Source organism: Urtica dioica, chromosome 2 (assembly GCF_054948205.1).
Source record: "Urtica dioica subsp. dioica isolate 48M chromosome 2, U.dioica_male_clone48M_v1_H2, whole genome shotgun sequence".
Classification (NCBI taxonomy): Eukaryota; Viridiplantae; Streptophyta; class Magnoliopsida; order Rosales; family Urticaceae; genus Urtica; species Urtica dioica.
Genome location: NC_142757.1, coordinates 1,599,146 through 1,625,057, shown reverse-complemented (window position 1 = coordinate 1,625,057; position 25,912 = coordinate 1,599,146). Strand labels below are relative to the sequence as shown.

The 25,912-nt window shown below is 41.5% G+C and overlaps 1 protein-coding gene across 1 annotated transcript; it reads right to left on the bottom strand.

Annotated features, from left to right (window-relative positions):
- Positions 1-20,033: 20,033 nt before the first annotated feature.
- Positions 20,034-23,410, bottom strand: MSFC1 (Mitochondrial substrate carrier family protein). Its single transcript, XM_089607271.1, has 2 exons — positions 22,801-23,410; positions 20,034-20,869 (listed from the first exon to the last, which is right to left on the bottom strand). Exons 1-2 carry the CDS (start codon positions 23,239-23,241, stop codon positions 20,330-20,332), a joined length of 981 nt encoding a protein of 326 aa, XP_089463397.1. The 5' UTR covers positions 23,242-23,410; the 3' UTR covers positions 20,034-20,329.
- Between the last annotated feature and the right edge of the window lie 2,502 nt (positions 23,411-25,912).

Sequence of the window (25,912 nt, the reverse complement as noted above, 5' to 3'; positions counted from 1 at the left end):
ACATTAATACACAAAATAATCTCTCTTTCACACTAAAGGCTGCACGAAATTTGGTCTCCCATTCACTTGGGTTGGACGGCCAAAAGCCTTCTAAAAAGGCTTTCTAGGTTTTTCTTTAATTGTTCATGACAACATAAGAAAAGCCCATTAAGAATTTTCAAGTAAAATTCTATGAAATGAAATTAATTCACAAGGCCCAATAAACATGTTATGGCCGTGTGATATAATATGTCATCATATGACATTGTCAAAAAATTTATTGACATTCATTTCATACCATGTCCAAAAAGACAAAATTACCCTTTCGACAATTTTCGTTCTTGTTTTGACTTAGCTTCCAGTTTAACTATTTCTAATCGATGTGATTCGTGACAGTGACCTCATGGATCCAAATGAACAAAGCTTGAGCTAAAAATACTTGGACTCAAAAGTTCACAAACCTTTTCCAAGTTTAGCTTAATGTCAACTGACTCCACTAAAGAGTTGACACTGAAAATCTCTCGGTTCAAATGAATTTATTTTCTACTCAAGAATTCAACCTAACTATGATGAGCGGATCCACAGAATATTATCAGTGTTTACCCTTCATGAATATCATCAGCTAGTCGGGATTTACAAAATTACCATTTTACCCATCTAACTGTTATTTCCTCAACTCCTTTGTCGCTTGTGAATAAGTTAGAAACAATGTATTGACGGGGAGCTAACAAGTCACATTGTTTCATCCAAAAGAGTCAAGACTCAATTTGGACACTGGCCAGTTCATTTATTCACACTCCAAGGAACAAAGCATGAGGTGATATACATTGCATTTCAGCAATATTGTACATGAATTCCATATCTATGAGAACTTCACAAAGTTTACTCATGACATTCTCACAACTTAGTACTTCACCAATAGGCCTTGTTCGGAATCACATACTGAGTCCGAACTCTGACTTTCTCAAACGAGAATACCAAGGTGTGAAATGACATGTCTCATTTCAAGATTAAGGTAAGCACGATGCAATTCATACGTAGTGACTTCGAGACATAAGAGGTTAAATGGTTTGTTCTTATCTTGTCTCTAGAAGTGCACTGGTCAATTCAGTACCTTCGGAAGATACCTAGAAGAACTATAGAGTCTCCAACACTCAATGCCTCATAACCAGACATCATAGATTCTTCTAACAATCATACTGGGGTCAATAGTCCTTTGACCCTTAGATTGCGAATATATCGTTTTAAGCAAACTACGAAGAGTTTGTTCATGCAAATCTACATTTGTCTCTTCGTAAGTTGTTTAGTTTGTTTATGGACTACAGACTAATGTTTTATCATAAAGCTTCAAACAGACACGGATGAATGAATGAACGTTTCAACTTTTTATTAATGAATAAGCAATTACAAGCAAGAGTCTTCATGAGACTTTATTACATCAAATGTACAATATAAAGATTACAACTCTTCTTGTGGGCACCATTGACAACAAACTCCCACTTGACTCAAAGAAGATGTGTGTAGTCCTTCATGCCTAATCCCTCTCGATGTTGGTCCAAGACCTTGTTCGCTAGGGCCTTTGTGAATGGATCTGCTAGGTTCTCCACCGTTGAGATCTTCTTCACTTCCACGTCTCCACGCTGCACGATCTCTCGAATCAAATAGTATTTCCTCTCAATATGCTTAGAGCACTTATGGCTTCGAGGTTCCTTTGAGTTAGCGACAGCCCCACTATTATCACAATAAAGGGTCATGGGCTCGTCGACGTTTGGAACAACTTCCAAATACTTAAGGAATTTTCTAAGCCATACAGCCTCTTTGGATGCTTCACAAGCAGCCACATATTCTGCTTCCGTTGTGGAGTCAGCAATGCAAGATTGCTTAATACTCCTCCACACAACAGCTCCACCATTAAGGATGAACACAGATCCCGAAGTGGATTTCCTGGAATCCTTATCCGCTTGAAAATCGGAGTCGGTATATCCCGTCATAGTCAGGTCAGTACCTGAGTATGTAAGCATCAAGTTCCTAGTTCTTCGAAGATACTTAAGAACATGCTTAACAGCAATCCAGTGCTCGGGTCCAGGGTTGGATTGGAAACGGCTAACTACGCCAACGGCGAAACAGATGTCAGGTCTAGTGCAAAGCATAGCATACATGAGGCTTCCTATGGTAGAGGCGTAAGGAATTTTCCTCATGTCTTCAATCTCTTGTGCAGTCTTGGGAGACTGGTCCTTAGAGAGTGAGACACCATTCCTAAAGGGTGTTTGGCCCTTCTTGGAGTCTTGCATCGAAAAGCGATCCATCACCTTATCAATATAAGATGCTTGAGAGAGCGACAGGGTCCGGTTTTTCCTATCTCGAAAGATTTGGATCCCCAGAATGTACGCGGCTTCTCCTAGATCCTTCATATCGAATTGCTTTGCCAGCCAGACCTTAACCTCAGATAACTTACCTACGTCATTACCAATGAGTAGTATATCATCGATATATAGCACCAGAAACACAACTTTGCCTTCGTGTATTAACTTGTAAACACAAGGCTCATCTATTGACTGTTCAAAGCCAAAGCTCTTTACAGTTTCATCGAATCTAATATTCCATGACCTAGATGCTTGCTTTAATCCATAAATGGACTTAAGTAACTCACAAACCTTGGTCTCTTGACCTTCTTCCACGAAACCGTCTGGTTGAGCCATGTAAATGCGCTCGTCAAGATTGCCATTCAGAAAGGCTGTCTTGACATCCATTTGCCGGATCTCATAGTCGAGAGCTGCAGCTATGGATAGGAGTATGCGGATGGATTTAAGCATCGCGACTGGCGAGAAGGTTTCTTCATAGTCAATCCCTTCGTGTTGGGTATAACCCTTCGCCACAAGTCGTGCTTTGAACGTCTCGACGTTCCCATCAGGACCCTTTTTCTTCTTGTATATCCACTTACACCCTACGGGTTTAATCCCTTCAGGAAGGTCTACAAGTTTCCAGACTTTGTTGACATACGTCGAGTGCATCTCAACTTTCATGGCATCAAGCCAAAGGTTTGATTCAGAACAAGCCATCGCTTGGCTATAGGAAACAGGATCATCCATGTCTGAGACGGCTACGAGAAAGTCTCCAGAAGACATGTACCTGTCAGGCTTTTGAGTAGCCCTCCCACTACGTCGAAGTATTACTTGACGAGATTCTGATGAGTTAGGTTGTGTTTCAGTTGGGGTAAGAACAGTTCTTACAGATGAGGTAGAAGCTTCCTCACCCAACTTTTCTTCAAGCACAATTTTGCTTCTAGGTTTTGCATCCTTCATAAAGTCCTCCTCAAGGAAACGAGCATTCGTGCTAACGAAAGTCTTATCATCCTCGGGACTATAGAAGATGAAACCCTTGGTTTCCTTTGGATATCCCACAAACAAGCACAATTCTGACCTACTAGCCAACTTGCTAGTCTTTTGCCTTAGCATATGTGCAGGGCAACCCCAAATTCGGATGTGACCCAAACTTACTTTACGGCCAGTCCATCTTTCATAAGGAGTACCAGGAACCGTTTTGGATGGAACTTGGTTCAGAATGTAAGCGGCTGTTTCGAGGGCATATCCCTAAAAGGAAAGAGGGAGTGATGAGTAACTCATCATTGATCTAACCATCTCCATAAGAGTTCGGTTCCTTCTCTCTGACACTCCGTTTTGTTGAGGTGTGCCAGGTGCGGTAAGTTGAGAAGCGATACCTTCTTCTTTAAGAAAGTCATCGAACTCTCCAGACATATACTCACCACCTCAATCAGATCGAAGGGTTTTGATCACTTTGCCAGTTTGCTTTTTCACTAAAGCCCTAAAGACCTTGAATACGTTAAAGGTCTCGAATTTGTGTTTGAGCAAATAGACAAAACCATATCGTGAGTAATCATCGGTGAAGGTAACGAAGTATTTGTATCCTCCACGTGCCTGTTGGCTGAGCGGACCACATACATCAAAATGTATTAGCTCCAGCAACTCAGTGGCTCTTCGACCCTTATCGGAGAAAGGTCGCTTAGTCATTTTTCCTTCTATGCAGGATTCACAAGTAGGTAGTGAACCTATTGCAGAGGCTTGGAGTGGACCGTCCCTCACAAGTCTCTTAATCCTATCTAGACTGATATGACCAAGTCTTAAGTGCCATAGGTGTGTTGATTTTGTTAGATCGGAGGATTTAGAAAGTTTGATCCTCTTTGGCTCCCTAATTAGATCATTATCTATTTTGGTGTCTAAAAGAGAAGGTTGAGTGGGATAGATGTAGAAAAGAGCATTCTTCATACATGCATCAGTGACAAAAGAATTATCAGGAAACGAAATACGAATTCCATTCTTAATGAACTTTAAACAATAATCTTGCTCGAGAAGACGAGCAACGAATATTAAGTTCTTCCCAAAGGTAGGAACAAAATAAACATTATTCAAGTTTAAAGTGCGGTCTTCAAAAGATAGCGTCACGGATCCCACAGCCTTTGCAGACACCAGGCTCCCATCACCCCATTTGAAACAGAACTCGCCTTCCTCTAAGCTTTTGGTTTTCTTGAAACCATTCAAGGAACAACAAATATGGTTAGTAGCAGCGGAGTCAAGAATCCACGTTGATACATTATCAGGTACTAAGCATGCTTCGGTAACTAGTACAATACTATGTTCCTTTGCTTCTAGATAGGCGGGACAGTTCTTTTTATCGGCATTGTAAGGTCCCTTCTTAGTTCTAGAGGAGGAGGCTTTGTGCTCAGTAGCATGTGCCTCTCCTTGATTCCTCTTTCTCTTAGTGAGACCTACAGCAGTGTGAAGTTCCTCCATAAGCTTGGTAACAGTGTACTCTAGCTTGTTAATGAAGTAGTTCATCTTGGAGGTATCAAGAGATGCGGGGAGAGTTTCTAAGATCACATCTATGACATTCTTCCCATCAATCTCAGATCCAAGGATTTCCATTTTACTCAGATGACTAATGATCAATATCATAAAGTCTCCAACAGGAGTCCTAGCCTTCATGCGACAGTTCATAAATTGTCGGACTGCTTTTTGCCTTGCTTGACGCCTTTGCCCTCCAAACATCTCATGGAGATTGGTGAGCATGTCGGCGGCAGTCTCGATGTCACGATGTTGTTGTTGCAACACATTGTTCATTGATGCTAATATATAGCACCTCAGAATCTCATCGGAGCAGAGCCAAGCCGCCAAGGCGTCTTTGTCCTCTTGAGTTAAATAATTTTTCGTCAGAGGAGGACACGGGGTGGTGAGTACCCATTTGTACTTGGTAAGGATTATGTCGAGGTTATGTTTCGAATCTACGCAGTTTTTGTTTTCGAGTTTATTCGAGGAAAGGATGAAAGAGAGAGAGTTGGGAGACATTTTGCCTATAAAAGTTGAAACAAGTTTATGATTAGTCTTTGGTTTAGGATTTAAGTTTTATTTAAGACTTGATAAAATCCAAAGGTGTTATAAACTAAACGATAATTTACTCCTTCGAGGGAAGGCTGCAAAAAATCTCCATTTATAAGTAAATGACACGTCATTAATGCTTAGCCAAGATGTCAATACACCAATTTTGACCAGCCACCTTTTAAATTGGTTTGATCACTCACATCCTTTCGCAGGGCCTCGAGGGAGGATTACTAGGGATTGAGTCTAAGTGTGTAACCAACCACTTAGTCCAAAAGATTGACTTTGAAAAACAATCCGCCGAGGGGAGGTCTTGTCTCATTGTCTCACTTTCGGATTTAGCTAATTGAGCAATGATCAATGCCAAGCGCCCTTGAGTACTCTCATTTAAGAGAGGGCCACGAGGGTGACTCTTAGTCTAGCGACAATTGCACCTTTTATTAGTGTTGGGGATCGTGGGTTACGAACAACAAGTATAACTCTCCCACTTAGTTTTTGGAGTTGGTTCATCGACTCTTATAAGTTCGGAAACGGTTTTCCTAGTTATAGAGCGATAGAGCGGACAACTAGAAGAGAATCCTAGATTTTCATGTTCAGAGCAGAATTAGTGCATGAAGGCACAAGGTACATACTCGATCTTTTCCTATTTTCTATTTCGGGAAAGTGCATGAACTTTAACTCACTCGAACACTTGAAAGTTTGAGATTACACATCTTTTTATTTTTCGGCATGTTTACAAAGAGACCTCCCACTCAAATTTTCAAGAGCATATAGATTTTGAACATATGTGATATAGATATAGTTTTGAAAACATTTTGAAAATTTATTTGATTTGGATGACAAAATATTTTTCAAGTTTGAAAGTGAAAACGGTTTTTCAAAATTCAAACTAGTTTTGTAAAAATTCAATTTCAATTAAACTTTCAAAAATCAAAACATTTTAATCTTACACATCATGTTTATAATCTTATGAAAAACATTTTTGCTCAAGAAATTTTTCTCATTAGAGTTCTATAACTCATGGTAGTGGGGCTGAAAATCCGGAATTCTAAAAAACTGGAGTTTCGGAACAGCCGCGCACCTCGGAGTAAAATCGCCATAACTGGCGGCTCCGATGTCCTTTTGACCTGAAACCGGTGGCATTGGACAGAGGACAGACAGAGCTTTAATTTGATTCAAGAATCATTAAAATTAAATTTCTGAACTGAGAGTTACGCCACTTTTACTGCGGGTTTTCCTCCAGCTCGAAGAAAAAGAAATAATTAAAGCTTGGTCCTTTTTAGGTGCGAAAAAGAATCGAATGTAACGGAACGTTTTATGAAGGTTGTTAAAGCTTTTATTTGTGTTTTATTAGCAAGGTACTAACAAGGCATAAAATAAATAACAACAAGCATAAAACAATTCAAGTAAAAATAAGAAACTAGTAAGACAAGAAAACTAGTCACAAAATTTTACTCGAAATTTCTCAAACCTTTAAAACACGGTTTTCAATATAAAAAATTAAAAACTTTTAGAACTGATTCTAATGTGTTTTAAAAACATCCCAAACTCATAGAAAATCAACATGATATTTAATTTAAAGGCAAGAGCAATAAATTAAAAAAAAATCTAAGATAACAATTCTAACTTGTCACAAAATTAGTAAACTTTCGAAAACGATTTTCAAGCTCATAATTTAAATACATGTATATGCTAATCTTTGACCATAGCTCTGATACCATTTGTTGGAATTGATCTAGGGTTTAAGAAAAAGTTTAACGCTTCGCAAAGCGGCGGAATTTTAAAAATTTTCTTTTCAAGTAAAAACAGTTTTTACTAACCTAGACAAAGAGCAAGTACATATAAATAAAAACTATAATGAGCATAGAAGTTTACTAACCTTTCTTGAAGCTTGAACTTTGAGAAGCTTTTGGAAAGTTTGCAACGCTCGTCTCCCCTCGCAGCACGTCTCTCTTTCTTTCCTCGGCACCTCGAGCAACCACGAAAGTTTCTATCACTACATCACTCGAAATAAAGGAATCAGTGAGTGGGCACTTTTAAACACTACGACTTGAGAACGAGTCTTGAAGTCGCAGAGCTAAACTCTAGGTCAAATGAGGACCTAGGTGCCAAAACAATAAAACGAAATTGACTAGAGAGAGAGAGGAGAGGGGCGGCCAAGTCTAGAGAGAGGAGAGGGGCGGCCAAGTCTAGAGAGAGAAGCTCTCAATCTTTAAAACTTTGGATGAATGAAATGAAGGGAATGAGGACTCTATTTATAGGGGAGGTTTTACCTTCAATAAGGTAATTTCCTCTTTCATTGAATATCACATATTCATGAGCAAATATTGCTCTCCTTCCCTTAGAGTCACACAGCCAAACAAGCTTCTAGAAGCCTTTGGATTTGTTTCCTCTTTTGTTCCATTCCTTACTTGGCCGAAATTCCCATTACCATGTATAGGAAATTTGTTTCCTCTTTTTCTTTTGGCAAGTATCTAAATACATTAATGCACAAAATAATCTATCTTTCGCACTAAGGGCTGCACGAAATTTGGTCTCCCATTCACTTGGGTTGGACGGCCAAAAGCCTTCTAAAAAGGCTTTCTAGGCTTTTCTTTAATTCTTCATGTAAACATAAGAAAAGCCCATTAAGAATTTTCAAGTAAAATTCTATGAAATGAAATTAATTCACAAGGCCCAATAAGCATGTTATGGCCGTGTGATATAATATGTCATCATATGACATTGTCAAAAAATTTATTGACATTCATTTCATGCCATGTCCAAAAAGACAAAATTACCCTTTCGACAATTTTCGTTCTTGTTTTGACTTAGCTTCCAGTTTAACTATTCCTAATCGATGTGATTCGTGACAGTGACCTCATGGATCCAAATGAACAAACCTTGAGCTAAAAATACTTGGACTCAAAAGTTCACAAACCTTTTCCAAGTTTAGCTTAATGTCAACTGACTCCACTAAAGAGTTGACACTGAAAATCTCTCGGTTCAAATGAATTTATTTTCTACTCAAGAATTCAACCTAATTATGATGAGCGGATCAACAGAATATTATCAGTGTTTACCCTTCATGAATATCATCAGCTAGTCGGGATTAACAAAATTACCATTTTACCCTTCTAGCTGTTATTTCCTCAACTCCTTTGTCGCTTGTGAATAAGTTAGAAACAATGTATTGACGAAGAGCTAACAAGTCACATTGTTTCATCCAAAAGAGTCAAGACTCAATTTGGACACTGGCCAGTTCATTTATTCACACTCCAAGGAACAAAGCATGAGGTGATATACATTGCATTTCAGCAATCTTGTACATGAATTCCATATCTATGAGAACTTCACAACGTTTACTCATGACATTCTCACAACTTTGTACTTCACCAATAGGCCTTGTTCGGAATCACATACTGAGTCCGAACTCTGACTTTCTCAAATGAGAATACTAAGGTGTGAAATGACATGTCTCATTTCAAGATTAAGGTAAGCACGATGCAATTCATACGTAGTGACTTCGAGACATAAGAGGTTAAATGGTTTGTTCTTATCTTGTCTCTAGAAGTGCACTGGTCAATTCAGTACCTTCGGAAGATACCTAGAAGAACTATAGAGTCTCCAACTCTCAATGCCTCATAACCGGACATCATAGATTCTTCTAACAATCATACTGGGGTCAATAGTCCTTTGACCCTTAGATTGCGAATATATCGTTTTAAGCAAACTATGAAGAGTTTGTTCATGCAAATCTACATTTGTCTCTTCGTAAGTTGTTTAGTTTGTTTATGGACTAAAGACTAATGTATTATCATAAAGCTTCAAACAGACACAAATGAATGAATGAACGTTTCAACTTTTTATTAATGAATAAGCAATTACATGCAAGTGTCTTCATGAGACTTTATTACATCAAATGTACAATATAAAGATTACAACTCTTCTTGTGGGCACCATTGACAACACTTCCTCGAGTCGAGCCTCGCTCCTTGAGTCGAGCCTTAAGTCAGTCTCCACAAAATCGAGTCTCGTCCCTCGAGTCGGGGCTGGAGTCGGTCCCCTCGAGGCAAGCCTCGAGTCGAATCCCACCCGTCGAATAGGTACATTCGTGTCGCAGACCCTGGATGCGAGGCCCAAGATGGCTTGATGAGCCCGGTAGAACGATGGTCGTGAAAAGCCCACGAAGACGCAGCCCAGCGCGCCGCGCCCGGGCAGGGTCGCACCGCGTGCAGTGCGGCGCAGCCCGCGCGCCGCGGGTCGCGCACCACGCGTAGTTCGTCGCTACTCCTTGTGCGCCTCCACTTGAAGAGATGCGCGCCCCTAGTCCCACATGGACGATGAAGGACCTTCTTATGGCCCCCAAACACCTATAAAAACCCCCTCTCACTGAGGAGGAAGCCATCCCATCTTCTCCGATCGATACGCTCGAATTCTCTCTCTCCTTTGCTTCTTTTGATTCCAACTTTGGCCTGAAGCACTCCCACAAGTCTCTATCATTCTCAGAGGTTCTGAAGCACTCTCAGGGACTCCCGGACGTCGTTCCCAGTGCCAATGCACGCTCCTAGGGTTCTCAACTAGAGTCCCTTAATGCGTCTAACACGCTAGATGCGTACGCGATTTCTGAAGTTCTCAGACGTCGCCGAGGACTCCTCCGTGCACCATTTCCTTCGTCGAGCACGCTTCTCCACCAAGGCTCCACGCCTCATGCTGCGTCACATACGCCATGAACTACATTCTGACCTGATCCCATACACGGGTACGTAGGCAGCCTACACCACAAAGGCACGGTCACTCCTCCTCCTCACCCCTTCCCTCTTCCGAGAGGCGGGTTGATCGGAGAAAACCTAGCTCGAGACTTTCGAGTTCACACTTTTGGCCCGGGTGCGATCACTTGGTCCGGCCATGGATCGAACCGCCCGAGGTATTCAATCGTTGTTCATTTTCGTGCGCCAACAATGGTCGAGTGATATTTGTCATCATATGACAATGTCAAAAAAAATTATTGACATTCATTTCATCCTATATTCACAAAGACAAAAATATCTTTTAGACAATTTTCGTAAAACATGTCTTGTTCTTGTTTTGACTTAGCTTCCAGTTTAACTAATCCTACTCGAAACGACTTGTGAAAGTGACCTCTTGGATCCAAATGAACAAAGCTTGAGCTAACACACTTGGACTCAAAAGTTCACAAACCTTTTCCAAGTTTAGCTTAATGTCAACTGACTCCACTAAAGAGTTGACACTGAAAATCTCTCGGTTCAAATGAATTTATTTTCTACTCAAGAATTCAACCTAATTATGATGAGCGGATCCACAGAATATTATCAGTGTTTACCCTTCATGAATATCATCAGCTAGTCGGGATTTACAAAATTACCATTTTACCCTTCTAGCTGTTATTTCCTCAACACGTTTGTCGCTTGTGAATAAGTTAGAAACAATGTATTGACGAGGAGCTAACAAGTCACATTGACTCATCCAAAAGAGTCATGACTCAATTTGGACACTGGCCAGTTCATTTTTTCACATTCCAAGAAACAGAGCCTGAGGTGATATACATTGCATTTAAGCAATCTTGTACATGCCATATCTATGAGATCTTCACAAAGTTACTCATGACATCTTCATAACTTTGTACTTCACCAATAGGTCCTATTCAGAATCACATAGTGAATCCGAACTCTGACTTTCTCAAATGAGAATACGTAAGCTGTGAAATGACATGTCTCATTTCAAGATTTAGGTAAGCATGATGCAATTCTCGAACTCTCAATGTCTCATAACCAGACATCATTGATTCTCCTAACAATCTACTGAGATCAATAGTCCTTTGATCCATAGATTGCGAATATATTGTTTTAAGCAAACCATGAAGAGTTTATTCATGCAAATCTACATTTGTCTCTTCATATGTTGTTAGGTTTGTTTAAGGACTAAAGACTAAAGATTACCATAAAGCTTCATACAGACAAGGAAGAATGAATGAACATTTCAACTTTTATTAATGATTCAACAATTTCAAGCAAGAGTCTTCGCGAGACTATATTACATCAAATATACATAAATACACACTACTACTCTTCTTGTGGGCACCATTGACAACATTTTCTACTCAATAAATTCTTCTTAATTGTGGTGAGTGGATCCATTGAATATTATTTATGTTTACCCTTCATGAATATCATCAACTAGATAGGATTTACAAAATTATCATTTTACCCTTCTAGCTGTTATTTCCTCACCTGCTTTGTCGCTTGTGAATAAGTTAGAAACAATGTATTGACGAGGAGTTAACAAGTCACATTGGTTCATCCAAAAGAGTCATGACTCAATTTGGACACTGGCCAGTTCATTTATTCACATTCCAAGGAACAAAGCATGAGGTGATATACATTGCATTTCAGCAATCTTGTACATGAATTCCATATCTATGAGATCTTCACAAAGTTGTTCATGACATCTTCATAACTTAGTACTTCACCAATAAGTCTTGTCTATATCGCATAGTGAATCTAGAACTCTGACATTCTAAAATGAGAGTACGTAAGTATGAAATGACATGTCTCATTTTAGGATTGAGGTAAGCATGATGCATTTCATACATAGTGACTCTGAGACATAAGAGGTTAAATGGTTTGTTCTTACAATGTCTCTAGGTGCACTGGTCAATTCAGTATCTTCAGAAGATACCTAGGAAGAACTATAGAGTCTCCAACTCTCTATGTCTCATAACCAGACATCATAGATTCTCCTAACAATCATACTGAGATCAATAGCCCTTTGATCCTTAGATTGTGAATATGCTATTTTAAACAAACCATGAATAGTTTGTTCATGCAAATCTATATTTGACTCTTCATTTGTTGTTAGTTTTGTTTAAGGACTAAAGACTATGGTTTATCATAAAGTTTCAAATAGACAAGGAAGAATGAATGGAAGTTAAACTTTTATTAATTATTCAGCACTTACAAGCAAGAGTCTTCGTAAGACTTTATTACATCAAATATATATAAGTTATGACTACTACTCGTCTTATGGGCACCAATGCCAACATTTGCCAGAATGAAGTCTATTTTTTTTTACTATTCAGTTTGCTATGTTTTTCATTGGGCCTGTTTGTTTTGGGTGAAGTTTATATTTTTTGAGACAATTATAGGGGGTTTCGATACTCTGTTTTATCTGAATTCTGTTTATTATTAATTCATGCTATTTATTTCTGAATTTTGCCAAGTCTTTCAGGTCGCCAAACTCTTTTATGAATGCATGAATGTTTATGGATTTGACTAAGTGATTCAGGTCGCCCAATCGATAGGAGAATTTTCACTTAGTATAATTTAATCGAAGTCTTGATAACTTAGACTTATAAAATCTGCCAAGTCTTTTAGATTGCCGAGATCTAAAATGTTTCCCTTAAGATTTTAGGTCGAAGTCGTATGGAGGTGTTTTAAATTCGGCAAGTCTTTTAGATCGTCGGAGATCAAAAATGTTTCCCTTAGGCCGAAGTCGTAGAGATATTTTTGAATTTGCTAAGTCTTTTAGATCGTCGGAAATCTAAAATGTTTCCCTTAGGCCGAAGTCGTAGAGTGGCTTAAATTTTATTTAAAATCTGACAAGTCTTTCAAATCGCCAGTGATCCGAAATGTTTCCCTTACAATTTGAAGTCGAAGTGAACAAATGAATTTTACCATGATTTTGCTAAGTCCTTAACATCGTCGGAGATCTAAAAAGCTTCCCTTAAGCTTGTCGAAGTGTGACCTCTAATTCAGATGTTTTATAGAGATGACGCTGTGAGATGTCGGGTCTTACCACAAGCGTCGTGAGGTATTCGCATTACTGGCCTAGTCCGAGGTCGGGACTGTTGGCCGAGGTGCGAGCTCCGGAGCTCTGATTGTAGTGGGTTTTTATTTACTTTTGATGTTTCTCATCAAAAATGAGGGTTAGAAATTCTAAGAGGTTGGGGACTATGTCTTTGTAAAGAAAGGCAGCCTACGTACCCTTATATAGGGATCACGTCGGACATAGTTCAATTCTTACTGGGTTAGCATTAGTATTTTTTTAAGTTTATCACGTTCTATGATCTCAAAACGGGGACTCCATTGAGCGTTTCGAGTTCATAGACCCAAGGGTGTGCGACTTTGGTGACCCTGTAAGGGCCTTCCTAGTTCGCACCTAGTTTTCTGACGTTTGCCTCGGCAGTGTTTTGGAAGATTTTACGGAGAACTAGGTCTCCTACCTCGAACTTTCTTGGATTGACGTTCTTGTTATAAAACTTGGCGATAGAGTGTTTGTATCGGGATAGTCGTGTTAAAGGTAGGTCCCGTTTTTTGTCTATGAAATCCAATGCGTCACATTATGACTGTTCCTTCTTTTGTTCATCTTCATGGGCGTGCATCATTCTAAGAGTCTGCACCTAGTGTTCGATCGGGATGACTGACTCGACTCAATGTGTTAGGGAGATTGGGGTTTCCCCGGTCGGCCTCCCTGGGCTAGTCCGATAGGCTCAGACTATACCTGGTAGCTCTTCCGCCCATCCTTTCTTAGTCATAAGCCTTTTCTTGCTGGAGTTCACTATAGTCTTGTTTGCTACGTCAGCATATCCGTTTCCCTAAGAATATCATGGTCTCAATATCCTTAGTTCAATGTTATTGTTGTAGCAAAACTTTCTTAGTCTTTTAGATATGAACTGTGAGCCATTGTCTGCCATGATTTCGTGAGGTGTCCCATGCAAACAGATTATATTTCGCCAGATGAAGGCCTCCACGATTTGAAAAATAATCTGTCAAGATTAAGAGAAATCTTACTCCGCTTGGGGCGGCTGGCGTTGGTCCCACAATGTCCATAGACCACTCATGAAGGGGTATGGAGCCGAAATGAAGGATATCTCTTCTGCTGGTCTTTTTATGTTAGGGTTGTGCCATTAGCACCGGTCACAGTGACGCAGTGTGCCTTGTAATCAGCTAGCATTGTGGGCCAGAAGTAGCCTTGTCGTTTTATTTTTTTGGCGAGTGCTCTTCCACCTGCATGGCTTCCGCATTCTCACTCGTGTACGTCTTCGAGGATTCATTTAGACTCGGCCAAGCCGACACATCTGAAATATGGTCCTGCGAAGCTTCTTTTGAACAGGCTTCCACTTATTATGCAAAATCTTGCACTTCGCAGTACGAGTTTGCGTTTGGCTATTTTTTCAGTCGGGGTTGTACCAGTGGTGATGTAGTGTATGATTTCATCTCTACAATCCCCCTTTCTATAGTTATTACCGTAGTAATGGTAGTGGCTATAGAAGGTTGTTTGATTTTCTCGACTTGTATAATTCTTTTTAGGTCTGGATCCGAAGTGAATGCTAACGCGGCGAGAGTATCTGCGGATGTATTTTCACCCCGAGGGATTCGTGTCAGAGTGAATTGTTTGAACTGCGTCGTGAGGTCTTCTACGACCTTCAAATAGGCTTCCATTTGCTCGTCTCGCGTTTTGAAGTCACCGGAAAATTGATTTGCTACGAGTTGCGAGTCGCAGAAAGCTTGGACATGCTTTGCTCCAACGGCTGTAACTAATTGTATCCCAGCTATTAGCGCTTCGTACTCGGCTTCCTTGTTAGATGCGACGAAGTCGAGTCTGAATGATTGTTCAATGATTTCACCGTGGGGGGATGTTAGGTGGATCCCTACCCCTGCCCCCTGTTTTGATGACGCCCCATCTACTTTTAGTATCCAAGCGCCCTCAACTTCTGTATCGGCGTGATTTCTCTCTAGGGAGTTTGACTAGGAAATCTGCCAAAACTTGTAATTTGGCGCATGTCCTAATTCGATACTCGATGTCGTATTCGCTTAGCTCCACAACCCATTTGGTCAATCTCCCCGATTGGTTAGGACTATGAAGAAAACTTCTAAGCGGCTGGGTTGTCATCACTATTATGTTGTGAGATTGGAAATATGGCCGGAGTTTACGTGCCAATTTTTTCATAATAAGGTATCGTGTTTTTGCATCCACTAACAATTTACTGACGTAAAATATTGGTCGTTGGTCCCCTTGCTCTTCTCTGACGAGCACTCCGCTAACTGCCGCTTGGGAGACGGCGACGTATAGATATAGTTGTTCTTCCTCAATGGGTTTTACGAGAACAGGGGGTGTCGACAAGTATGTTTTTAATTCTTTAAACGCTTCTTCACATTTTTCGTCCCACTCGAGCTTTTTATTTCATTTAAGGAGTCGATAGAATGGGAGGCATTTGTCCGTAGATCGAGAAATGAAGCGATTAAGAGTGGCAATCCGGCTTGTCAATCTTTGCACCTCACGCCTGTTGCGAGATGGAATTTCTCTCAGGGCATACAATTGATCAAGGTTTGCCTCGATTCCTCGCTGGGTCACTAAGTATCCGAGGAACTTGCCGGATGAGACTCCGAATGAACATTTGGTCGGGTTAAGCATCATTTGGTACTTGTTAAGTACTTTGAAACATTCTTCCAGATGTTTGATGTGGCCGTTTTCCTTTAGGGATTTTGTGAGCAAATCGTCGATATACACTTCCATGGTTTTTCCTATTTTTTCGGCGAACATCTCGTTACCAGCCTTTGATAGGTGGCTCCAGTGTTTTTTAGTCTGAATGGCATGACCTTGTAGCAGTATGTGCCTCGGTCTGTTATGAATGTCGGTTTTTTTTCTCGATCGTCGGGATGCATCAGGATTTGGTTATACCCTGAGAACGTATCCATGAATGATAGGATCTTTTGTCCCATTGTTGCCTCGACTAGTCTGTCGATGTGCGGCGAGGGGAAACTGTCTTTAGGTTATTCTTTGTTTAGATCGGTGAAGTCGATGCACACCCTCCATTTTTTGTTTTTCTTTTTTACGATGATGGTGTCAGCCAACCAATCCGGATATTTTACTTCATGGATGGAGCTAGCGGCTAGGAGCCTGTCTACACTACTCGTGTCCTATCGGAGGTGAGCTTGCGTCTTTTTTGTTTTACGGGTTTGAAACTAGGATCCACGTTGAGTTGGTGAGATGTAACGTCGATGCTGATTCCTAGAATATCTTCTGTCGTCCAGGCGAATGAGTATTTGTTTCATTTTAGGAAGCAAATAAACTCTCGTCGTATATTCCCTTTGAGCTTAGCTCCGATCCCTACACACTTGGCGTGATCGAGGTCATCGAGCTGCACTTACACTGTCATATCGGTACCTGGGGAGTCCAACTCTTTGGTTTTTGGGTCTTCTCCATGAGTCGGCTCAATGTTCATTAATTGCTATTGTTTCTCACCGGACGTCTTAGTTTTTATCTTTTGGCTCGTGAGGTTACAACTACGAGTGGTTGCTGGGTTGCCTCTGGTCTCCCTTATCCCTTCAGGTGTGGGAAGCAGATATAATGATGAAAGGTTGAAGGCACTGCCCTCATCCTGTGTATCTATGGGTCTTCCCAATATAATGTTGTAGGGGGGGAGACATTCCAGAACCTGGAATTCTATTATTTTGTTTATTCCTTCCGTTTTAACGGGTAGCTTAATGGTTCATATCGAAGGAGTGGTTACCCCGTTGAAGCCTGTGAGTTGGGTTTTCATCCTTTCGATCTCCGACTCTTGTATCCCCATTTTAATTAGGGTGTCTTTGAAGTTAAGATCCGCAGAACTCCCTCCGTTGATCAGGACTCTGGCGACTTCACAGTTGGATACGTCGATCGTAATAACGAGCGCGTCGACGTGTAAGTCTGTTGTCCCAGATGCCTCGCTTTCTGAGAACGAGATTTGGGCATCTTGTTCTACACCGGGCCAGGTGGTGTTGTTCGTCAACCGTCGCTGATGAGCTTTGATCGAGTTTACCGAGTTGCTAGAAAATTTTGAGTCACCCATTATGAAATCTACTCGATGTTTTACAATGGTTGGTGGGGAGTCGGGTTCTCATTCTTCTGTTGGCCTTGACCTTTTAGGTGAGGGACTACCTCTCCCTCGGTTGTTAAAGACTTTCTTTTTAGGTGGGGGACCTAAGTCGAAATTCTTTAGTTCCCCTTTCATGTATTTTTTGGCCAAGACTTTGCGCATAGTCTCGCAGTTCACTGTCGCATGGCCATTAGTTTGATGGAATTCGCAATACGCGTTCGGATCGCTCGTCCATTTTTTTTGTTTGGGGTCCTCCCTCCTTGCTTTCATCTCCAATGTTGAAAGCGAAACCGGGAGGAGCGTGTTGCTTCCTGGCTTGTGGTCCGACATCGTGGGGACCGACTTTTTGGGGGTTGTTTTCACCGTTTCTAGGTCATACCCAGGTGTTCGATTGGCCAAAGAGGCAAGTTCCTCTTCTGCTCTAGCATAGTTTGCGGCCCTATGGATGGCGTCTTCTAAAGTAGAGGATCGGTTGACGGTCGTCTTTAACCTTAATCTTTATTCGTGCCATAGTCTGTTCTTCTGAGCGGTCAAGGCAGATTCAGGGTCGACGTTCAATATTTTTTAGAGTACCTCCTTGTAACAGACCATAAAGTCCTTCAAGGGTTCACTTTCTTTTTGCTTGACCCCCCATAGGTCTGCCATCGTTAGTTCATCCTCGACGAAATCGAGTAATGTTTTAGGAATGCTGCAGATAGTTTCGCGAAACTATCAATAGAGTTGGGCTCTAGTATGGAAAACCACTATAAAGCGGATCCAAATAGGCTTTCTATGAACAATTGGCAGTAACCAGATTCTCGCTCTCTCTCTATCAGCATGGCTTGTCCCGTAGCTATTCTAAAAGATATAATATAGGTTTTCGGGTTCGAGGTGCCATTTTAGTGCGAGAGCCAAACTTTTCCGGCGTCGCCAATGAACACGTCGGTTATATTTTTAGCGAACGGAGTCCTTCCTGTTTCGGCGACAAGTTGGTCTATCTCAGGGGCCAAACTGGTCGCACTATGGAATTTGGAATGGACAGCCCTCAGTTCGGCTGCCATACACTATTTAAATTTTTCAAATTCAGTCATACTGGGTTCGTCACTCTGAGAAAAATGAAGTCCCGTGTGGAGTGGTGTGATGATTGTGACTTCGATCGGAGCTGTTGTAGTCTAATTCAGTTCGCCCGGGATTTGGGCGGCGAATGTTTGCGAGGTCACCAAGGGACGAGGTCCGGAGTTCGCTGGAAAATGCCTGAAGGGTGCTCCTGCCGGCGGGGGCCGGGACAACCTGATTGGATCATTTCGAGCCTCCGGGGCAGCCTCATCTGAAGTCCCGCCGAGCTGGAAGCTCGGACAGGGGGTCTAGTCTAACCCTCGGGATACCTGAATCTCAGTAAAGTCTAGTTGGATGCTTGGAGGAACTGTGCAGCTGACGCCCCATTCCGGGCCGACTCAGAGGTGGTCATTTTGCCGGTCCCGGATGGTGGATCCGGAGTGTTCAGAGGGGCCGTGAGGGAGTCGAACCTAGCATTGAGAGCTCGGTTGGTTTCTTCCTGATTTTACAACTTTTTGTTCAGCATATCCAGGATTGCCCTGATCCCCAGAGGGATTTCCTCTCCTGATTCATAATGAGTCGGGGTGGAAGACATGATATTTCTTTTTTGGGAGAGTTGTTTCTTTCGATGTTGGTCTTTCTAAAGTTTCCCACAGATGGCACCAAATTGTTGATGTCGATTTCGGGATCGTCAACAATCACAAATAAATATACGATATATTTGTTTTATTTAATAATAGGTCTCAGAAGACTTCGTATAATAAACAAAAATAAATTATCGATTTAATTCAGAAGAAATATTGGTACGGAACATGATCGTTTACAAGAGGTGAAGTGCCGAACTTAAGAAGGCGAACTCAACAAAAGACCGAGAGAATTTGAATAAAAGTGAAAGACCGAGTAGAAGTTTGTGTATGCGAAAATGAATACAACAGTCGCTACTTATAGGCGAAGAAAGAATCATCTCTTGGGCACGTGTTGGTCAGCTCATCCTCGCCACATCGCAGGCTGGTCAAGTCTCAGATCCGGTCTTCTCGGTGAGGTTTCAGCTTCACCACGACTTTGTTCCTTGATTGGACCAACGCGAGCGATCTGTTCTCCTCACAATGAGCTGGGCTTAGGCTTTTCGCTTAGAGCTGGTCTGAATCACTTATTGGGCTTTGGCCGAACTAAAGCCCAATAAATAATAAAAAATTATTTTTGTACACACACATTATTAGTCTAGAGTTTCTTTTTTTAACGATATGTATTCTTTCGGGAGCTGTATGGATTAATGAAGCATGGGAGACGTATTGGAATTGGGATCCAAAGGAGACTTGGGCTTTTATTACTTGGACCATATTTGCAATTCATATACATATTCGAATAATTAAAAGTTTTAAAACTGAAATTCTGCAATTGTCACCTCAATGGATATATATATATATATATATATATATATATATATATATATATATATATGTGTGTGTGTGTGTGTGTGTGTGTGTGTGTGTGTGTGTGTATAATCCTGATGTAAGGCATGAGATTAGGCAATGAAATTAGAATTGGATTATGGAGTTGGGCTGGATGTTAATTTGCTGAGAATTGGTCAAAAACTAAAGGCCCAATCTAAAGAAGTTGATGAGTATTTTAATACTCCTTTTTATTATTAGCTGAGAAAAAGAACTATATATATATATATATATATATATATATATATATATATATATATATATATATATATATATATAAGTTCTGCAATGAATTTAGAATTGGGTAAATGAATTGCTAATTGGAGTTCGGTACGATTCGCTATCCGTTTGAGTATCACAAACTCCAAAATTTCGAACAAATTGAAGAGCTTTGTCTCATAGAGACCACAAGTTTATCACTTTTAAGAACTGAAAATTGCCATATCTCAACATTGAGTTATTTGCATGTCCTTGAAAATTGGTCCCCACCTCAGGGGAAAGTAATTAATACAATGACACTCCCTGACTGGACCAAGTAAAGAATCAAGTTCAAACGCAATTTCCTTTTGACTACAGAAAGAAAAGAAAGAAAAATCGATGCGTAAAACCAAACAAACCTACAACGGAGCATTAAAAATATGTCTCCTCTCATACAAAGCGGTCAGTTGGTCAGCAACAGCCCACATAATGGCCTGCCCCGGAGGAATCCTCATCAGCCTCGGCACTAGCCCTTTCCACAAGGCACGAAGCCCTTCCTCGGCGTGGATAGTCCTTATAGCGTGGACCATGCCATTGTATTTGAGACCACTGCCTTGATCTCGGGTCTGAGCCATTAGCCTCGTCTTCACGACGTCGAAGGGGCCGGTGCAGACGGGACCCGCTGTGCCAGCGAGGAACCCCGACACCATGGACTGCCACGGCTGGAGGACCTTCCCGTCCCCCTCGTGCTTCTGCCACAGGAACACGTCAAAGGCGTTCTTGGCGCTGAACATCGCCGCTTGGTTCGTCCCATTTCGCATCACGGTCGGTGCCGCGCCGGACCAGAGGCCACGCAGACCCTCTTCGCAGATGATTGTGCGGGCACAGTGGATTGGGCCCTTGTACTTTAGAAGCTCAGGACTCAGACCTCTCTGTTGCTGCAATCTGATTTTTACCACCTGGAATATTAATGTCATACAACTAATCTGTCATCACAGCCTTTAACCCATATTTTTCTTTTGTTACATTGGTCTAGCATGCCGAAAAATAAGATTGTTCTTATTTTATTATAAACTTCAATCATCAAATATATCGTGATATGCTAAATTCATATGCATAACTGAACCAGAAAGGAAAGAGAAAACAAAATCAGTTCATTTAAAATATCTTATTCATTTGCTTTAACCAGAACCAAAACAATTAGTTTCAAACTTGTATACATTTACAGCTATCAATCAAATGGGCACATTTTCAACCTAAGACAAAAGAGACAACAGCAAGTTTGGCAACCAATCTAAATATCCAGATCCAACAAAGTAGGAAAATGAAGATCAGAACCATGAGACATGACTACATGTCGTTTACTCTTACTCCATAAAAAATTAGCAAAAATACAGTTTCATAGGGAGAAGAAATCATAGGCTATGGTTAATTTTATCGTGTGATTTCAAATTTCTAGAAGTTCCGGACTGGTGTATAATATAATATTATGCACCTCCTGTCTTAAAAGTGGAACAACCAAGTTTGATGAGGTTATAATGTAAAAGCCCAATACGCTTAAAATAGCCCAACTCAGGCTCAAGCCTCGGTACGCCACAGTGCCTTTGAGGCGCGTGAGGCAGCCGCCTCGTATCAGAGAGGCGCACGCCTCAGTTTCCCAATTAGAGGCACATATTTTCGAGGTGTTTTCCCTGCGCTGAACACCTGAAAACGTAGGCCTCACGTGCCTTTTGAAATCTTGAATGTAATTTCTCGATCCGTGGAGCAAAGAGAGAACAGGGAAATATTCAGAAAGAAAACAAAGATGGCACAAAGGCGACAGTCCTCACTAGTATGTTCTCATAAAGCAGTTATATAAGTGCACTCACCAAGTATAATCAGTTTTCACATTATAAATGTACTCAAATTTGAGTTCATTGAGAGAGAGATTTTAACAAGCCGCCGCATGCATTCAATAATTTCCACTAGTATACTCTTTACAAACCCTAAATTGAAAAAAAATTCTGATTGAGATTCTGATTTGTTGTACTCTAACTGTATAATTAAAAACTTAGCGCAAATTGAACAAAGTCACATTCAATATAAAATGTAATAAAATAACATAAAAATGTATATCTTGAAAGTTCACACCAACTCAATTCTCTTGACGCAAACCCATTTAATACAACCAAAATGCATTTAAAGATAGCTCATTTTTTTTAATCATTTTCAAGTTGGAAATCGTAAACCCAAGTTTCGCCTTCAACTTAAAATTTGAAATTGAAAGAGCTAAATTGTATCATGTTTGATTGTAAACCATCATCAAATCCAAGCAGGGTTATCAGTACACAAGAAATTGAACCCCAATAAGTTTTGCAGATTCAAAAAGATAATATAATTAATAGAGTCTACCCCATTTTAACCTATGTTTTAAGATTATAAATCCATCACCTCGGATTAGTATAATCATCTTAATGCTATATACCAACAATACACCAGCTTTTCCGATACAAACTCTCAGAAAACTCTTTTAACACAGAGTTGCTACCCCAGTCACCCAGTTTCACATGCATTCAAGTCTTTGAAGCGAAGAGAAAACTTAGCCATTTTACACAAGTACCTAACAGCAACAAGAGACCATTCCAAAATCCTCCCCAAAACAATCACAAGGATACCCATCCGGTATTTCGGAATCCAATTGTTCTCAAGACCGAAACAAGTTAATCAAAAGCCGCTCACTCTCCACCAAACCAGCAGTAATCGCATTCTCTACTTACTAATTTCTCCAAAGTCACACCCAAAAGAATCACCAGGAACCACCAAACAAGCATTAACCGAATTCTGTACATGCTATAACTGAATCCAAACAATCATATATTATTTTATAATATAACAGTGGATCGTGAGTTACCTCGAAGGGCGTGACGATGAGGAGGGCCTCGAGGACGCCGGCGCCGAAGCCGGAGAGGAGGCGCGCGGGGGCGGAGAGGGCGCCGGAGTCAGAGTCGCGGAGAGCGGATTGAAGGACGGCGTTGGAGCCCATGCGAAGCGAATACTTCAGAGTCAGGTGCGTCGCGAACGGAGTTAGTCCCTTCCAGAGCGCCCTCACGCCCTCCGACCGGACCACGGTGGAGCCGCAGTGGGCGATTCCCTTGTACGCGCCGCCGCGGTCCAGCTGGAGGCGCGTCTTTATCACGTCGATCGGCTGAAGACAACACGCCTCCACGATCCCTCCCGCAGACCCCGACACCGCCTTCATGTGCGCCGGGATTGCTTTCTTCCCACCCCCTGTCACCGACAAAGACGACTGGCTCTCCGACGCCGCTCCTGATTCTTCTGCTACTCCTTTCATAATTATCTTCCCTACCTCTTTTCTAGGGTTTTTTATATTTACTTTCTAGAAAGAGAAGAAAATGAATAGAAATTAATGGAGTGTCTTGATCCCTTGTGTAGTCGTTGCTCTGGACCTGGTGATCCTAAGTTTAAGCAAAACTGTCACACGATTTCATTGAGAAATTTTATTTTGCACAGCTTAAAAATATAAAGACTAGACATTAATTCAATAATATCTTAAATTAGAATTTTAATATTTTTGGACAAATACCTAAAAACACCATCTGTATCATAATTTTTTCTCTCTAAAACACACGTATCAGAGAAAACCTAGTTGGACGCCGCCGCCTACCCCCTTGGGTCACGGACGTTGTTCGCGCGCAGTCGCGACTCAGATCCGGTGGTGCCTCAAGTCCAAGCGTCGTGCTCTGTTCTGGGTGGGCTTCAGTGGTCGCGCGTCGGGGAGCTCTCGGGCGGTCGCGGTCTCAGGCCGTGGTCGGTCGCGACTCAGATCCGGGAGGGGAGGGCGTTGTTCGCGCACAGTCGCGACTCAGATCCGGCGGTGTCTCAAGTCCAAGCGCCGTGCTCTATTCTGGGTGGGCTTCAGTGGTCGCGCGTCGGGGAGCTCTCGGGCGGTCGCGGTCTCAGGCGGTGGTCGGTCGCGTCTCAGATCCGAGCCTCTCTGGAGTCGGGACGAGCCTCAGATCTGAACTTCTCTGAAGTCCAAGCGCCGTGTTCTCTGTTCTGGGTGGGCTTCAGTGGTCGCGCGTCGGGGAGCTCTCGGGCGGTCGCGGTCTCAGGCGGTGGTCGGTCGCGTCTCAGATCCGAGCCTCTCTAGAGTCGGGACGAGCCTCAGATCTGAACTTCTCTGAAGTCCAAGCGCCGTGTTCTCTGTTCTGGGTGGGCTTCAGTGGTCGCGCGTCGGGGAGCTCTCGGGCGGTCGTGGTCTCAGGCGGTGGTCGGTCGGGTTCTCTCTCGGAGTAGCGGGACAGGCTCGTGCTCACCCATCGGGGAATGCTTTTGGCGTCGGTGGTTCTGAGTGAGTCGGCACGAGATACCAAAGTTGATTTCCTTTTGATTTCCATTTGTATTTCTGGTTGTTTAGTTTACTATTTCTTAAGACTTGGTTTTGGTAATATGTTTGTTTTGTTTTTTTGGAGGCGGAATAGCCGTCCTTCACCATCCCAGTGTGGATCTCCTGTTAGATTCGTGTCTATGCAGGTTGAAGAGTCATCTTCTTCATGGTCATCGGACCGCGGTCATTTGGATCTTTCCATCAACCATTATGGGTTTATCGAAAGAGCCAAATGTGTGCTCGATTTTGAGTGTGTTCTTTATTCTTCCTTTTGTCGGAAGTATGCACAATATGAGCGAACACCTGTACTTAGTGTTAGATTCATTCCGATCTAAGTCTGTGTCGTGTCTAAGATGTTATTCGTCTGTATCGATGGGTATTCTACCCGTTTTTTAATGAAAGCTTTGTGCAATTCTCAAAAAAAAAAATATATATATATATATATATATATATATATTTTTGGACAAATATAACCTTAAAAATCAAATAAACCCTCAAATCTCTCTTTCCCTCTCATTTCTCTCCGACTCTTCATCTCTCTCTCTCTCTCTCACCGACTAAATCCGACCAAATCCATCAAAATTCGACTGATTTCGAGCATCTCATTAGGAAAAAAAAATGATATTTAAAGGCGGCAATTAATTTAGAGGCGGGATTTTCACCTCAATTTAGAAGCAAAATAGTGATTTAGAGGCATAGTTCACCTCTACGTAAAAAACAAATATTAGAGGCGTAATTATACATTAGAGATTAGAGGTGAATTCCCACTTCTAAATATCCAAACAAATATATTAGAAGCGAATTATTCCGCTTCTAAATTTACTCAATTTTTAGCCTAAATTACCTCCCAAATATGCAAGTTTTCATAACACATTCTTTAATTATTTTATGTCCCAATTAAGAAAAGTAAAAATAATATGGCCACCAACCCATTTACCCAGGAGTTATATTTCTTTTTAAAGACTTATTTGTCCTCATTTTTCTCTCACGATATACATTAGCACACAACATCATAACTGTTATGCCGTCATTTTCACAAGATAAAAATGATACCCCGAGAGCAAAAACGACAAGAATCGGCAAAGGGAAGAATCCTTGAACTATCGGCGGCCATACCATCGGCAAAGTTCGAGATCAAACTATCGGCGACATAAAGCTTTTGGAGAAGCAAGACTATCGGCGAAGTTCAAGACCAAACTATCGGCGTCCTAAAATCTTCGGCAAAGTAAGACTATCGGCAAAGACAAGAATCTTTGAACTATCGGCGGAAAAGACTATCGAAACAAAACAATCGGCGTTAGACCATCGGCGAACTTCATGGCCGAGACATTCGGCATAAAACTATCGGCGACCTTCATGGCCGAGACTATCGGCATAAAACTATCGGCGAGCTTCATGGCCGAGACTATCGGCATAAAACTATCGGCGTGGAACTATCGGCATCCAAGGAACACCACGGCCAAAAACGACCTTCAAGGCTCAATTGCCTCCAAAACCAACTCAAACTCCAATATGAAAAACTATAAATACCCCATCTTCATCCATTCTCAAGGTAAGTCTTTCTCGACTTAGAAAATCTCTGTTTCACTCCCGACTCACTATATTTTTCTCTCTC

Bases quoted from the DNA above. Each gene is read 5' to 3' on its own strand.
- MSFC1 (XM_089607271.1), bottom strand. From the start codon at position 23,241: ATGAAAGGAGTAGCAGAAGAATCAGGAGCGGCGTCGGAGAGCCAGTCG. The intron at 20,870-22,800 runs GTAACTCACGAT...TTAATATTCCAG, and splicing joins TCATCGTCACGCCCTTCGAG to GTGGTAAAAATCAGATTGCA.